Source organism: Uloborus diversus, unplaced genomic scaffold (genome assembly GCF_026930045.1).
Source record: "Uloborus diversus isolate 005 unplaced genomic scaffold, Udiv.v.3.1 scaffold_218, whole genome shotgun sequence".
Classification (NCBI taxonomy): domain Eukaryota; kingdom Metazoa; phylum Arthropoda; class Arachnida; order Araneae; family Uloboridae; genus Uloborus; species Uloborus diversus.
This window is the reverse complement of record NW_026558371.1, coordinates 129,426-147,561: the sequence shown is the minus strand read 5'-3', so window position 1 is coordinate 147,561 and position 18,136 is coordinate 129,426. Positions and strand designations below refer to the sequence as shown.

Here is an 18,136-nt window from a genome sequence, read left to right as displayed (position 1 = left end):
ACACTTTTATCTGGACTTCTCAAGATTACTGTGATCATATTAAAGAAAAAGATGTCTTGATGGCAATTTCTGAACTACAAATTAATCGCAGGGGTCATTAATCCATTACAAAATAATCAGTTTGTAAGAATATACAATGTAAAGTAAAATGTAAGCAATATTTATTCTGTTTCTTATTAAAAATCAAGTTTGAATTTTAAAAGTTAAAGTTTAGGAAGATGTAATTCCATTAATTGCATCCATTTAAATTGCAAATAAAAATATTAACTAATGAGTATATTCTCAGCAACAAATATTTTTAATTATATAACATGTTGGCAATTGAACTACAGAAAAAATGGTCTTTTTTCTATAATTCCAATACCAAGCATTACAAAATTTCAAAAAATTATATGGATTGTTTGAAATATTTTAAATGCAAATTTGGTTTACTGTGCATATGCTTGTTACACATGCATAATATGATAAATTTAAAAATAATAACTTAGTCCAATAAAAACTTATAAATTTGCTCTGATCTGTTATTCCGTTACCAAAGAATTGCTCAAAAGTCAGTCAAAAAAAAAAAAAGAAAAATGTAGTCCAACTCCCAACTGTCTCGGATTGTATTGAAACTTGACATAGTTACATTTTTTATGTACTTAAAAAAGCGTTCAAATATTTATGGTGCTTCTCTAATGGTTTATTAGGCTTTACAGCCTGTAATTTTTTTTGGAATTTTAATGATTAAATAAAGCAACTTCAAGTTCTTTTGATCCTGAAATAACATTATGAAGTTTTTTAACCAAAGTTTGAGTTCCGATGCCAGGATAAAGGATAATCAAATATATACGTACATTATGTATATTCAGTTCTCACTATGAAAAGCATATTCTCTCACTGAACAAAACGTTCTCATTTTCAATACCTTAAATTTTCAATGTGTTTAATGAAAACAAAGATTTTTCTCTAAAAATATGAAAAATTCATATAATTGAGTGTTGCAGCGAAGATTAAATTCTGGCTCCCTCAACGGGCAAGGTTTTGTTGTTTAAGATGAAGGCCTTTTTTGTGAGGAAAGGTTTATGGCTGAGAAATTTTAAGTTTTTGAGGAGATTTAAGATAGTTTCAGTTTTTTAACATATTTTGATTTCAGTGAAGAACATGGTATTGGTTTGTTTTCTTCATTATCGGTAGTACAATCAAAAATTTATACAAATATTTTTTTAACAATTTTAGTGAGGATGAAGAAGTTGATGATTCTGTAGTAGTTGTGGAAGAGGAAGGTGATGGGGAAGATGAGGAAGATGAAGGAGAAGGTATGAAAGCTTTTTTATATGTATATTCAGTTTCATAATCCAGCAATTCAATTTCGTATGCAAAAAGTGAATAAATTTTTCAGAAGTATATTTTAGTGAAATGTTTTTAAAATAGCTGTTTCACTTTAATGAGGAATTAAATATTTTTTGAATGCTTGATTATGTATGAATTAATTTTTAAAAAGTGAATAATTGATCCTGTAATAAGCTTCCAAAAGAAAACAAAACTACTCCCTAAAGTTATAATTAGTCAATGTAACATCAAAACTTCTTAATATCCTGTTTAGATATTAAAAAACACAAACCACACACAATAGATTATTTTTGTGCTGTTTGTAAAGATCAATTGTTAAAATTACTGCCAAATTTTTTTCAAAAGGAATAGCTTAAGTGTTTTGGGATTACAAGGAGTCTCCGCCTTCTACTTTTCCCCCTGTTCATGTTTTTTTCATTTACAGGGGTGATTGTGTTCCGGTATTTTACCGGATTTTCGGTATTTTCGTCTTGAATTCCGGTATCTTCATCTTCGAAAATACCGGAACATCTATATTTTCAGAAAAATCCACTTTAGTAAAATTTAGGGCGATGTTTAATGAAACGAAAAGGTCCAAATAGAAGACATTTGGTATAAATATAAAGCGTAAGCTACGGTCATGTTTTGTAAAGTGGGGGAATGTAGGAAGAGAAAAGTGATAAGAGCTTCAACTCCTGTCTTTGTTCTTTATGGCTGTTGGAGGAATTGATTTTCTTTATTTTATACTCTGGTTTATGATCTTTATCTGCTTGCGTTCTGTTGTTATTGAACTAATTCTAATTATACTTTATCATTATTAATATGCTCGTAGTAAAAATAAATTTGTTTAATTAAATTTTACTAGTTAACTCTTTTCATTTGGCTACATTTTTGTTTGATAAATTTATTTATTTGAACTTTGCATGTTCTCATTTAAAAAATGAGGTATCTGGATAAATCTGAAGATATTGGCTTCATCGATGCAGAAAAGAAGAACAAGTTTAATTGGGAATGGTTAAACAGAGTGGATTCCTACAATGAAAAGATTGAAATATAATGTAAAAAAATTGAGAGGGCTGGATTTTGGTTTTTTGTTTCTTGCAACAAGCCCTTTACATATGCTAATGATGGTGTGAAAGCATTATTGCAATGCAACATTCTTCTACAAGTACTCATAAAAGAAACCAGGAATCATTAAAAAATGCTGGTGTTTTAGGCTTTAGTGTATTAGTAAATGAATGTAATTAATGGTTAAGGATTCAGATACATAGGAGGAAAATAAAACATTCTTTGAAAAGTTTTAAGAAATGAGAAAAATTAAAAGAATTTAATTCCCACCATGCACATGGACGTATGAAGTTCAAATAAAACTTCTAGTTTTAACCCCAACAAATAACTAGGTATCTAAATTATTTATATACATAATATGATGTGTACCTACACGTAATGTGTATATATATGCCCATAAAAACACTTTTTCTTCTTGAAAAAAAAAGTTCAGGTATTTTTCCATGGAGTTACAATCACCCCTGCATTTAAGATAGAAGAAAAAAATCAGCCAAGGATCGCATGTTGCCATAGGTTGAATATTTTTAATTCAAAACACATACCCTCTCCGCACTGCTTGGAAAGCCAGATCCCTAGTTTCCAACTAGGCTGACTCCCTCTCGATAAAAAAAAACCAGATATTGACTGTTTAAACTGACAATATCTGAAAATGCAAGTAACATTTTCTCTTTTTTTTTTTTTTTTTTTTTTTTTTTTTTTTGTTGTTGTAAAATTTTGTATAATTTTTTGTTACAGAAGAAGAGGTTGATGAGGAAGAAGTTTATGAAGAAGGTGAAGAAGATGCAGGAGAAGGCATTGAAGAGGGTGAAGGTATGAATCCTTGAGGTTGTCTGTGCAGTGGTGAATGTAAGCATCCTCCAGAGGTCCCCTGAAACATTTCGCGACTACACCGCACAAGCATCACATTCGGAAGTTAAATATTTGTCTTAGTTTATGTATATTCCATAGGTACATAATAAAATTTTGTTTTTAAATACATTCATCGTAAAGTTCTTTACTACCAGTCATGTGCGGTTGCATGACTGGTGGCCATAATCTTACATTCACATTGAAAAGCTGACACATTACAACTCTAGCAATATTTAGTAAAATAACCACTGTAGTGACAGTAACTTTCATTTTCAGCACTAGTTTTACTATCAAATTTTACCAAAATATTAAGATTTATACTCTCAATTATGAACATTAAAGTTCTAACGATTGTTTTACATTTAAGACTTTATAAAACATGACACCAATTATTCTATTTTGATTTAGTTCTTTTTTAACATTCCTATATTTTTCCTCTAAATAGATTTTTGGTTTAAGGAATGTAGATAATATCCTCAGTATGCTTCCTAACTACTAAATTAAATTCTGCAGACAATCAGCATTAGAGCTCCTCAATAATTGGAAGAAGAGCATGTCCTCTTGGGTGACTAATGGGGAACTATTCTGTGTCCTTATAAAACAATGGTGGTCGCAATAAACTAATGCTTAAATGGCTTTATTAGTCAATAGATTGTTTTCAGTTTAAAGAGGGGGCAGTTCCCGGATCTTAAGCATCACCTAATATTCGATAGGGTATCACTTTAGAGGGGGATGAGCCTCCCCCTTCCCCAAAGTTCATGCTCTTGTTTTTCCCAAAATTGTGTTCATATAAGCAGATTTATTTTGTTATAAACTTTATGACTATTGAATCTGATTATATGAGGAGGGGGGGGGGGTTCAGTTTTAAAATTGCTTATTCTAGGTATGAAATCTAAATAAAGCACTGGTTATGTAATTTGCTATATCCGGTCAACTCTAAGTTAACTAAAATCTGATATTATGGTGGGGAAGCTAGACATTAGGACAAATAATAATTGAACTTTAATTCAAAAATTGTGCCTACCTACCTCTGGAGGATACTTTTTTACCCAGTAATTCCAATAAAATTTCTTTTTATTGGCAAATTTTCCATTCTGCCATAGTTCTATAGAACTCAAGTTAATACGGCACGAAAAAATTCCTGGGTAGAAATGAATGAAAAGCACAAGATACTGCATATATTTTTGTATGAAGAGCGTCATACGTTAATACTTACGCAAAGAAATTACATTTGAGCAGTTTTATCTAGAAAGGCTAGTTCTTAGTTGAAAGGCGGCATTTAGGCGTTACAAACATTTAACACATATACAAAAAAACATCTGTCAACAAAGAAGAACTTCAATTGCAGCTTTTGCTGCCTGCTTAAGAGTCGAAACTCAATGAAACAATCTGAACATGGATGGGTACGCAGGGAGGGATGTATGAAGAACGAGATCAGTAAATTTTCAATTTTGTATTCCATATTTTCTACTGCATTCAGTACCTAACTATCTTGTGTTAGAATACAAAAGCTTGTTTTCAGATGTACTAATGCTTTTAAAAGGATTTATTGTAATTTTCCCTAGCAGAGGTTATTTTACATCCCTTTGAGTTAAAACTGTCAAGTGTAAGTGTAGAAAAAAATCATCCTATATTTTAAAAATCAAAAGGTGTTCTAAGGAAAGATGTGATCCATACGTGGGAGGAGCAGCTGTCCCTTGTACTTTTACGAAGGTTATAGCTAGAATTTCACTATTCCATAGTTTGTTACTATCCATTGTAAGTTTTCATACTATATCGAGGATAATCAAAATAATGATATTGATAACCTATAGTATAACCCCCTAGTCTCTCCCTCACACCTTTTTTGACCCCCTACTCTCGTGCATCAACCGCCTATTTACAATAAGGCAGTTAGAACAATTGAGGTAGTGAGAAGTAGGGGTAGTAAGTGGACATTCTCAAGTTTTGGGTAAAATGCTTTTAAAGATAAGGTACTTGGTAGGCCTTATCTTTAAAAGCATTCAATTAATCCCTAGGCTTTCATTGAATTTTTTGCAAATCATGCTGTATAACAGTATCTTCCAGGGCTACTAATACTATCTCTTGCACCAAGACAGAGGAGAGGTTCATCTACCATTGGTATTTGAATTTGCCTCATATCCCTTTGCTTCTCACAACCTCAATAAAGAGGTACCCCAATAACCGGAAGAAATGATGGTTCTGAAATAAGTCTTTTGTTTGTTAAAAAGCTTAAGTCTTAATTTTTACTGTTAAATTTAGTTTGAGGAAAATATTAAGCAACTTTACTTAGTGTCGCTACAATTTAATTAAAAATTAAAATATTTCGATCTTTAAAAGTTTGGTGAAATGAATTTCACTATGCATATTTTTTAGAAAATCAAGTTTTGACTTAACCCACTAACTTTGTTTCCATGGTTTACATGGGTTATTTGTAAACAAGAGAGACCCTAAAACTGAACCCTGATTAACCCCACTCAAAACATCACTCCATTTAGAATGATTTTCCCTCACAATTACTCTTTGTTTCCTTCCAGTCAGCCAATTTCTAACCCAAAGTCAAGTTTTTCCTCCTATTCCTGTATCAGCTAATTTGTTGGGAAGAGCAACATGCGGTATCTTAAAAGCTTTTTGAAAATCAATATAAACACCATACAGACACTTTTATCTGAAGCCAAGGTAACATTGTCGTAGAAATGCAATAAATTAGTAGCACACGATTTACCTTTCCTGAACCTGTACTGCAAACTAGTCAACAGATTACAGTAAAACCTGTCTACAACAATACTGTTGGGGCCTAAAAAAGTATTATTATAGACAGGTTATCGTTATAGACAGTTTGATTATTTATGGTGACATTTTTCTGGGACCAAGGAAAATACAGTTATAGACAAGTTTATTGTTATAGACAGTATTGTTATACACAGATTTCACTGTATTAGAGTCTAAGAAATTCATAATCTTAATTTTGATCAAAGTTTCGAGAATCTTACAAACCACTGAAGTCAGACTTACAGGTCTATAATTCCCAGCATTACCTTTAGACCCTGTCTTGAAGAGCGGCGTTATGTTAGCCAATTTCCAGTCCTCTGGCACTGTCCCTGAGTTATAAGAAGCATTGAAAATATTTAAACTAACATCCACTAATTCTTCTGCACATTCAACTAAAATTTTTGGATAAATATTATCTGGTCCTGGAGCTTTACTTGCTTGAATTTTTTTCAAATGAAATAGAACCTCCTCCCTGGAAAACAATCCTCAAGCTTCGTAATAGCTTGTCTCTTGCTAGTGTCAACTGTTAAGATACAGTTATTGTTAAACTCACTGGAAAAAAAGTTAAGAACATTTGCAATATCCCTATCGTTTTGGATTAAATTTCCTTGCTCATCAACCAATGGCCCAATTTGACTATTTCAAGCTTTCCCAGAATTAGCATAAGCAGAAAATCTTTTAGGATTCCCATCAATGTTATCTGCTAGCCTTTGCTCCAATTCCCTTTTCCGAATCCGTACCAAATACTTAAAATTTCATCTTGCCTTACAGCATTGGAGCCTATCTGCACTCTGACTTTCCTTAAACTGACCAAAAGCCGCTTGCTTATACTTTAGAGCTTCTTTCATCTCCCTGGAGAACCACATGGGCCAAATTTTAGTTCTAACACCTTTTCTCCTAAATGGAACGTAATCTCCAACCGTTTTTGCCAGTTTTTCCTTAAATTCCGTCCACTGCTGATCTACTTCGCTATTTTCCAATCCTGACGGAAAAACCTCTTTCAAGCTCTGCTTAAGTGCAACAAAATAAGTTTTTGAAATTGGGCACAAGCATAAAATTTTCAACTTTGTCCACTTTGAATTCAATCTAGAACCTAATGCTGTTATCAGGGGTCTGTCCAGGATTTTTCACAGGGTTCGTTTTTTGTGAAAAATCAATTATTTTTGTAAAAAATCAAATTTTGCAAAAAAAATTTTTTTTGTTTTGTAAAAACGAAATTTTTTAATTTCGAGATGGCGCAAACTGCATCATTGACACTTAATGTTGAGTTTTTTCCCTCTTTTCAATTGAGAATATCATTCTTGAGTGTTTTTCGAGTATTGGGGGTACGGGAGGGCGGCATCTCTGTCTGGGAGATGGGCACACTACTCAAGTCAATATTTATTTACCATTCTATATTATGTTAAATTATACTAGAAATGTGTTTGTATAGTATTTAAAATAATTGTAATAAAGAAATTCAGGCAGGGGTTCAGCATTTAACTTTTCGAACCAAGACATTGTTAAAAGACAGAGTTTCGTTTAAAACTCAAACTCCATGATTTTTACAAAAATAAATTTTTAATTGTTTACCTCTTAACAAAGCGTACAAAACATCGAAAAATCAGATTCCCAGTGAATGCAAAGAGATCGCAATCCTCAAAATGAAAACATCAAAAGTATAAAAACGGCTGGTGAAATAAATATTTCTGATAAAATTATTTTAGAATTGCACTTTAGAATCCTATGATAAACAAATTCAGGCAGGGGTTCAGCATTTTACTTTTTGAGCCAAGACATTGTTAAAAAACACAGAATTTTGTTTAAAACTCATAAACTCCATGATTTTTACAAAAATAAAAAAAATTGTTTACCTCTTAACAAAGCGTACAAAACATCGAAAATTCGAAAAATCAGATTCCCATAGCAGATGCAAAGAGATCGCAATCCTCAAACTGAAAATATCAAAAGTAAAAAGACGGCTAGTAAAATAAATATTTCTGATAAAATTATTTTAATTGCACTTCATAGTCCTATGATAAACATATCATTAATGTCTGGGCACAGTTGAATTTAAAAAAAAATAAAAAATGAACCATCGATTCAGCATTAATATTTTTGACTCCTAAAAGAAAATTGAATTCCACTTTAAAAACTTAAAATAAGCGTTGCTACAAAAATAAAGAGATATCATTTATTTGCATCCTAATAAAGCAAAGTTAGCATAAAAAAAGAATAAAGTGATTTTCATATCGAATGTAAAAAGATTGCGCTTTTCAAAATGTAGGCATCTAAAGAAAAACTCGATAAATAAAAGAGTTTATTTAAAATTAATTGTCCTTTTTAGCATCGAAAAATCAAACCCATATAACTTTCTTCCAAAATAACAGACGCTAAGTGGTGATAAGTTTTAAGTTTGTAACCCTATCTGAAGCGATCACATTCCCCCCTCCCATTCCTACTATCCTTGACAGTTCTAAGTTAGTTTCGCTGTATATTATTGTTTATTAAATCATGAGCGGAGGAGAAAAGTGCTTTCGGGGGAGAAAAGTGCTTCCGACTGACTTTTTCAGAGAAGTTTGCAACAACACCGCTGCATAAAACAAACAAGCAAAATTATGAACCAAACTGACTTTCAGCTGTTAATCTCTTTCATAGAAACCAACAACAAGCATTATATTTATTTGGCCTTAGTAGTTATTTATTGCTTGCAGGAGCCAAGAGCAACGCAAGAGCTCCTTTTTTTTTTCTTTTGCAAAATTAGCAGATTTTGTATAAGCTGATACCTCTAATTTAACTTTAAAAAAGGTTCCAAACATTGTCGCGTTATTTTGATTTGAGATTTGCTCTTCCAATAAACAATTTGTGAAAGATCCGTTTTTGTTTATCAGAATTTTCTGAAGGATCCGTTTTGGTTGGTCGGGATTTTGTGAAGGTCCGTTTTGGTTGATCAGATTTTTGTGAAGGGTCCGTTAACGGACCCAAATTTCCTCTGGCCAGACCCTTGGTTATGATCACCATCTCCAATATGATCCCCCACACACAACCCCTGAATTCGGGAAATTTTTCAGAATTTAAATATTTAAATTTTTATAAACTCTGAAATTAAGTTGAGGTGTCTCCCCCGGGGAGGGGCGGGTCACCCCCTCCCAAGAAAAGTTTTTTGACTTACCAAAAAAGCTTTTTTTTTCCTCATTCTCTCTCTTCTCTGTGCTTTCAAAAATTGAAAGCACAGGATCAACATCCACTTGTTAAACATTAAAGGAGAGTAAACATCCTTTTTGATTTTTTTAAAAAGTGGGATTTTTAAGTAATCTCACTTTAGAAATCGTAACTATTGGATAACTAGAAAGTCGCTCGTCATACGGGTTCAAAATTGCTTCAATATTTGAACGAAGGCATTGCCTGTTTGGTGATATTTTGATGGTTGCCATTTTAACCCTAACTCCAGTGAATTAACACTTACTCCAGTAGATAGCGCTCATAGTTGACGGCAGTGTTGGGCATTAATCAATTATTTTTTCAATTACCTTGTTAATTGATCAAAAAAGTAATTGCAATTAAATTATTAATTGCCCTGTTTAAGTTTGTGTAAATCATTGTTTTAGTTTAACCTATAACAGGGGAAGTGAGGGCAAAATACAGAATGGAACGTGAGGTCTCAGAGACCTCTCTGTTTTTTTTTTTTTTTTTAATCATGTACTAATTAAGATACATTTCTGAAATTTCTCTCAGATGTTTATTTAGACATTTATTAGTAAAGGAAAAAAATATTTTTGAATTTTTAATTTAAATATACCTTTTCTGAGGAAATTTCGCTGGAGCTATAAGATTTTTCGAGAAAAGTCATATGCTGCAGTAAATAATTTATTGCTCGTAATAAAGTTGTAAACAATTGTTAATTGTAGCACTCTTTAATTAACAATTAATTATTTAACTGTAGTGAACTACAATTAATTATTAACTGTAGTAAACTAGAATTAACAATTAATCGTTAATTGTAATTTTTCCACAATTACAATTGACCACTTGTTAGTTGTTGTAGTTATGATTATGAATTAATCAATTGTTAATCTTTAATTGTTCATGCAATTAAAATTTTCCCAACTCTGGTTGACGGCTTAAGCGGGACGTAAAGCAGTTAAGTTAGCAGATCGAGTTCAGCCTTGTCACAATAAATCCTTTCTCTGGCATGTTAAAACTTTAGAAAAACACATTATCAAATTATCTTGCCGTGGTGCGAGTTCCCTTGTTGAAGCACACAGGTTATTTGATCATTGGCTGTTATTTATATGAGGATTTGATTTTCAATTCTAACGTTGTATGCATGTTAGATTACAATTAAAATGCGAAAATTTCATAAAAAGGAATTAATATTCCAATCTATGTTTAGGGGTTTTCCCCTTCCTATGACGCGGGAGGGAGGTGAAAAACAAAGTCGCGAGCCGGCCGTTTTGCGTTTGACTCTACAGCGCTGATTGGCACACAGTAACACGATCAATCGCACTTTGCTTTTTTTACCACCATGTATGTGTTTGATTTGATTGCAAGAATTTTAGATGGTAGAGGCAGTGGCGTAGCTAGGAGGGGGCGGTCCGCCCTGGGCGACACTTTTTTAGGGGTGGCAAATTGACCCTTTTGATGAGGGAAGAATAAACATATTTTTCCAATAAGGATATTATGTTTTGAATCTATTTGCAGGCAAAATGAAAATCTCTTCGAAATGTAAGACTTTCGTATCACTAGTACAATAAAATTATTTTAAAACCAAACGAGCTTTTCTTGATAACAAATCAATACAATTCCTTGTTTTTCTCTGAAAGGGGTGGCAGTGGGAAATCATGTAGTCGTGGTACCATTGGTTTTTTATACCATAGAGGTTACCTGCAAGAGGCAGTGAACAATGAAGTTTTTCCAATTTTCATTTGTTAAACAAAATCTCCCTTTTTTAACTTCAGGAAAATGGTGATGAGAGTAAGAAAGGGAGAGAGGAGATGTAAAATGGTAGGTACACAGAACAATTTATTGTATCTCGCAGGAGCGGCTTTCTACGTTTCAGAGTTTGCTTTGAATCCTTATTCATTACAAGAGCTCTCTACTTCAAAAAGAAATGGAGAAGGATTTCTGTTTACTCATTTTTGAGAGCATAAAATTTATCTGACAAGTTTGAATCATGCGTTAATCAATTCCTTTTGAAGACATGCTAATTTCAATTATCAACATTTGGTTTGGTCCCTTAACTTAATCAAACACAGACTAAAATTACGCTTTAGCATATTCAGTTTTAAATAATTTTCGGTTTGGAATGTCTCCCACCTTCTCTCTGTTGTTTAACATTGAGAAAGAGAGCTTTAAAATGTGTTTTTATGCGGGAAAACTATCGGATCACTCACCCTTTTATCTGATATTACCATAGATATTAATGCATTTTTAGACCTCAATGTCGAAAAATTTCCGTGCTGAACCCTGAACACTGCTTTTTCTTCGAATGTCAGAAACCCACAGAATAACAGCTCATATTTAGGTCTTCAACTCCAAAGATTAAAACTGCGTTTTTAAAACTTCAATTCTGAAAGGTTTTGAGGGTGGGGCGCCGAACTACAAACTCCTTTTCCTAACGTCTCCAAAGAAAACCTAAAATTTCGTTCTTTGAAATTTCTGTGGGAGAGCCCACTTAACATTTTCTTCTCTAAGATAGCTTAAAATGGACTTCAACTTCAAGAAAGATTTTGGGAGGTATAAAAGTTGATCTTCCCCCTTTTCTTTCTAACATGATCAAACAAAGCCTTAAGTTCGATGTTAATTCCGGAACATCTCCAGGAGAGAACAATAAGACTTCACAACATTTTTGTTGCAAAGATAGGCTTCAAATGCGATTTTGAGAATTCTGAGCATCGAAAAATTTAATATGAATGAACCCGAACCTTCCTCATTCCACCAAATTATCAAAGATACCCTTAAAATTTATTTCAATTTTGAAAATATTTCACTAGAAAAACACAGGGATTCCCCCCCCCCCCCCCCCCCCCCAATGCCTACAACTACGTTAGAATACATGTACAAGTGTGTTCTCAAAGATGGCATAAAATTGCTTGTTTCAGAGTTCAAAGTTTTCCAATTGAGTATCCATTATCCAAACATTCTTGATTTCCTTAATGTCTCTAAAATAGCCTATATATAAGCTTGTACTTTAAAATTTTAATTTCAGAAAATTTCCTTGCGGTACATCCGATCCCTTAACATTAACAACGTCGCACTAAAGCAGCATTTCTTAAATTGTGTTCCGTGGAACCCTAGGGTTCTACGAAGCTCTCTCAAAAGTTCCATGAGACTTGCATGTTTTTTTTCCAAATTTAGTTACTTAAAAAAAACGATAACAATGATGCTTTTTCAAAATTAAAAATGGAATTTACTTTTACTTTCGTATACTTCCAACAGGGTAAGAAACTATGGGAATAATTTAATTTGTCGCCTAAAATGATGCAAATACTTTCAGTTTGAAAATAGTCTGAAGTTGGGCCTTTTAAGATTTCAACACCTGTTTCTTACTTTTAAAGCACCTCAGTTTCGAAAAAGTTTCAGAACAAGCTATTGACCCCCTTCAGCAAAGACAGTTCAGAAGTGTCTTTAATGTTGGAAAACTTTGAGGAAGGTACTCCAAATCCCCTTTAATTTACCATTGAGAAATATTGCCTAAAATTACGATTTTTGACTTCAATTTCAAACACTGTTGATCCCGCTTAATCAAATATCTTCGGTTCCAAGAAATATTATTCGATTAAGTGGAGTATTTTATTAAGCTTTCTTTCTAATTCTTTACCTTTTAAATTTGCAACATTTGTCTTAAATTGAAATAAAAATAAATAAATAGCTATATGTATGAATTTTTTTTTTATAAGTTGAAAATTGACCTACTGAAAATTCACATCATGTGGCATATCACATTCTTGGCCCTAGCCCTTCATTTATAGAGGAAACTGCTGACCCTGAAACCATTTTTTGTTCCACATGTTCCGCCATGAGGGCAGGTCCTCTGAACGTGCGGGAATTTTTGATTTGACTGATCTCTCCCATATCTGAAAATCTACCACACCATTCTGTGGGATAATCAAACTTATTAACTGTAATTGGTTTTTGCTATTTCTTTTCATTGATGAGCACCCCCCCCCCCCCCAACCCTTCTCCCCTTTATTCTCTCCCTGAGATTCCGCCTTTATCCTAAAGTGCAAGTAGATAACAAACCTTAGTTGGTTCCATGCATTTTTTCGTCTACCCTTCCATGGGTCTCCCCATATTTTCCATTCCTCAAAATTTTGAACATGGGATTAAGTTTTATGAATTTTTTTATAAAGATATTTAGTGCTTCAATTGAATTTTCAGGATGACAAAGTTCATTTTTAAATTTTTCCAACTTTTAAAATGTGCTTCTTGCAAAATTGCATGCTGTGTTAGAAATTTCAATCTTTTTGCCACCAACAAATAAATTATTTTTGTAGTTAAAAGTTGTTTTTATGACGTAAGCCAAAGTTTTTTATATTTTACTTAAAATTTAGTTTGGTGATAATTATTAATTAATAGTTTCTTATTTTAGGGAAAATATTACAATCTTAAACTAATAATTATTTAAATTTTACATTTTTTGTTTTCAAACTAAAATATTTTTTTTTTTTTTTTTGTAAAGCTAAAAGTTATTTGCTTTTTGCTATGAACGAGCCTACAAAACTGCATGAGAGTCAATAAAAAGCACCAAAGTAATTGGAAATAAGGCACCTAGTAGGCATAAATGTTAAAAAAAAATCATTTCATAAGAAAAAGAAAGAAGTATTTTGAATATTTACTTTTAAAAATAATTAATGAATTGAAAAGACTACTGAAATCATTAACATTTTATTCGTAAAGAATTAAGCACAATCGATGGATGGGTACTAATGCCAGCAGTTCACATCAAAAACTAGCGAGTTGTTAGAAAAAGCATCTCATACAACAAAATTACATATGTAAAAATAAATTATCACCCCTATTTACTTTTGCAGTAATAAAAAACAAAATCTGCAATATGTAAAAACATTTCAAGATATTTGAAGTTCTTTCATGGACCTTTTTTTTCTCTTAACTTTTTCAGGCGATTTAGATGCAGAAGGAGCAGATGGTGAACAGGAAGAGTGAACGAGAATCATCAGGAAGCTGCCACCACACAGCACAGTCCATTTACATTACCTGTGTTTCGTAGTTTGGGGCCACATTATCACCCAACACTAGGTTCTAAAAACTTTTGGGAAGGGCAAATTTTAAAGAACCGATGGAACTGAATTGAAAATTAAAAATTTCATCAATTTTTATAGGAAAACATTCAGCTGTTGTCATAATTTAAGGCTTGCATTGTTCTATTGAAGATTTGAAGTGACTTTCTGTTAAATGCTTCATTGTGTTGAATGAATTTGACCTTTAGTAAAGTCGTAAATTATAGCATTTGCTCGTTAATTAGGTTCTGAGTGAGCACTTGATTTATGTAAATTATTTACTCTATCAGGAGATAGGGATTATATAACTGTAAATTTTCCCCAACTTTTAAATTTTTTATGATTCTCAAACTGGATTTTATTTGTGATATGATTCTGTTGCTCTGTCTTGATATCTGTCTTTAGTGTAATATATTTCATTGAAGTTTTGATTTAAACTGTTTATCTTATTTTGAAAAAATCTGTGTCATTAAAAAAATCACCTTAAAAATTGTAAGATATATTTCATCTGCATTAAAGAATTTGTTCATAGATTTTTAATTTAATTTCTTTATTTTTAAGGTAATGAGTTTTTGTCATCAAACATTGCTTTTTACCGTACAGAATTTTGCACGCTAAGTATTTCTAAAAAATTAAGGATTTCAATGCATTGCTGAAAATTTTATTTTAGTATAGTGTGTGCTTGATTTTTCAGAAACTCATACAAATTGATCAGTGTTGATTTTGACCACAGTAAAAATAATTTAAAATAATGAGATTAATTTGAAGTATATTCAGCTATTCATTATGAGTTGATTAAATTTTAATTGGTTGTATTTGAGAAAAAATGAACTGCACCTTAATTTATTGAATAAGACAATCATGCTGGTTTTTGCCAAAGATCTTTTCCTGATTAGAAAAAAATGGAGGTAATTTTTATGAAAATTCAGGGAGTTTAAAACATTGCATATGTGTTCCTTCAAAGTAGATTTGCACTACTATCATTAATAAATTCATGTTTTTTTTTTTTTTTAACACCTCATGATACACATTTAATTTCATCACTTTGTGTATAACTTCCTTTTTTTAATGCACATGTATATCATTTGCAAACGGGAAAGGCAATACAGTTCCAAAAAATTGTTTTCAATTACTTGCATATAAATAGCTCCTTTTTATAATTGCATGTTACAAAAGAAATCTGTTAAAGGAAATAAACACTTCATGTATATTTTTATTGATGTCTGCACTTGCTGCCATCGTGGTTGAAAAAATATTTTCACTTTTAATTAACTTGACTTCATCAGTTTTGCAAAAGATAATACACAGTCAAACTTTATTAATGCAAAATTGCTTAGAACAAAATATCGCTTATGTGACGCACTGGTTTAGTCCTGTGAGTTAACAATCAGATAAGATGAATTCTGGTTAACATGAAACAATTATCATGGTCTTGTGAGTTTCATGTAAGCAAGTTTCAACTGTATAAGATCTAATAAAATAAGAGCTAAAATGGAAACCAAAAAAACAGACTTTAAATGTGCCCCCCCCCCCCCTCCCAGAAGATTAAAATTTGCTATCTCATATTTATCTATATTACACAAGCTTTCCAATCTGGTGGAGGGAGCATAAAACGTTACAGCAATCTTGGGTTCTAATTGGTTATCTTGTTTTATAAATAGCAAATGAAATTATGTGTAGCTAAATAACACAGGAAGCTACGTAGACATTCCTAGGTGCAAAGTTAATTTCTTTAATGATGTTTATTATGTTCATCGCCACTTGTACAAAGTGAAATGTTTTCTGAAGCTTTTAATTGTGAAATCTGAATTTTCAGAGGTCGTTCCAACCTCTAATATCTAAAGTGATGCACTTTGCTGTGTATGGAGATCAGTGTTATGTATAGTGTACATATTTTTCTGGGTGAAGGAGTGACTTAGGTTGACATTGTAGTTACAAAGCACCTCAAGTAAAGCAAAATTTCAGAAGAAAAACATTCATTCCGTTTTTACATTTCTTCCCCTCCATGTTCATTTGACCAGTGTGCATGGAATACAGACATTTAATTGGCATTAAATATCCAGTGTATCTACACATGGAATGTAATTTTTGTCTTGTAAAATATGGCAACGATCTATGTCAGCATTTGTTCTTTATTCGCTTCATCTGGAGCCCATCCATTTCGAAACATCTGTCTGTACAACCATGTTCTTTTCTTGATTAAAAACTCGACTTTCATACGAGTTTGTGACTTATTATCTTTAATAATCTTCTATGTACTTCAATATTAAATATAATTCAAATTCTAGTTCTTTCTGTGTGTTTTAGGAACCATTTAAAAAACTGAGTGTTCTAAACTAAACAGAGCTTACATACTTTGTTCACTATGAACAAAGTATGAGACTTGCCCGACCCCCGTAAATGACAGGTCTGATTTGTAGTTCATGAATTTTCTTTAAAAAAATCCTTGAATTTCTTTCTTGAACACAAGTAGAAACCCAAACCCTGAATACAATGTACTACTTAAAAACTCTTCTTCCCAATTAATATTTTCCCCGTTACAGATGAAATTTTTAGTACTGAAATATTGTAGGCACTAGGTTTTTCAGCCTTATTTATTTCAGGGTTGGCAAGTTTGCCAAGGTGGTTTAAAACCACTGGTAGAAATCGAAAAGATCCAGCGTGGCAAAAACCCTTCTGCCACATTTGTGGCAGAAAGTCGCAAAATGGCATAAAAGCAGTGGTTGGAAAAACTACATTTTTTTTTTGTAGCAAACTACAACTACTTAATTACAAATGTAGTTAACTACAACTACTTTTTTAAAATGTAGCAACTACAAACTACTTTTGCAAAGTAGTCGCTACTTCGCAAAAAATAAATAAATGAAAAGCATTGGATTTAAAATGTGAAAGAATTCAACCTTTAAATTTTTAATTCTTTCCTGACGGTGAATTTTTAATTCAAGAAGTACAACTCGGTTACTTGAAAATGTAAATAGATGCAGGCGTAATTTTATTTAAATTTTACGTAGGCATACATATACATAAAATTGATTTAGGTGAAGAAAAACATATTTTAAACAAAAGAGAAAAATTTTAATTTCCATTATAGGAGTTGATTTTATAGGAACTTATATTCTGTAGGAGCTAAGTAATTGATTTTGAGCTTCAAGTTATGGGTCTGGACATGGACACCATCTCCTTTCTTATGCTACTGATAAAATGAATAAAAACATTCAATTTTACTGAATAACCTCAAAAACTTACAATATTTAATCATTGACTTTTATTATGTTAACACAGGGTGGCGACAGATCAGGGAGATCAGGGAAAAGTCAGGGAACTTTATTAATCAGGGAAATATCAGGGAACTTTGAAAAAATAACAAAAAATCAGGGAAAATTGATTTTATGAAGAAAAAAAAAATTTTTTTTTGCTTTACAAAATTAAATACTCCAATTCCCTACGCATTTTCCGCCAATTATGTGTTCAAAAAAAGTAAAATTAATGAGGTGCGATTATACACTGCCGCATATTTGTGCATCTTTTTTCCTCAACGTCAAAGTATTGAATGTTACTTATTAACCACAGGATGAACTTATTAAGATTGCTTCTGTGTCTGTTAGGTTGTTTATTTTACCTAGCTTGAAATTTCCTTTTACGCTTTCAATGCTACGTAAAATAAACAACCATACAGGCAAAGAGGAAGCCTTCATTAATGCCTTAGCTCCTTTGCCTTTATTCCATTGTCTCGAAGTAATTAAGTACTGTAATCACGATTTCATGAAGAAATCTTTGGTTTCTGAATTAATACTATAAAAGCTTAAAAGTTATTACTTCTTTGGGTTTCTAATTTAATTGCTAAAATAGAACTTTAAATTTAAAAAACTTTGTTTTTTGTCGTTATACTATTTGTTGTCACCGCAGATTATAAAGGT

At 31.9% G+C, this 18,136-nt stretch overlaps 1 protein-coding gene across 1 annotated transcript in view; it reads left to right on the top strand.

The window, feature by feature from the left end:
• Positions 1-16,438, top strand: part of LOC129233161 (protein SET-like) — a 44,847-nt gene extending 28,409 nt beyond the window's left edge. The window contains exons 5-7 of the mRNA XM_054867235.1: positions 1,219-1,298; positions 3,115-3,189; positions 14,102-16,438. Coding sequence (XP_054723210.1) covers positions 1,219-1,298; positions 3,115-3,189; positions 14,102-14,145 — 199 coding nt within the window. The 3' untranslated portion in view covers positions 14,146-16,438. The remainder of the gene's footprint in view (positions 1-1,218; positions 1,299-3,114; positions 3,190-14,101) is intronic.
• Positions 16,439-18,136: the final 1,698 nt, after the last annotated feature.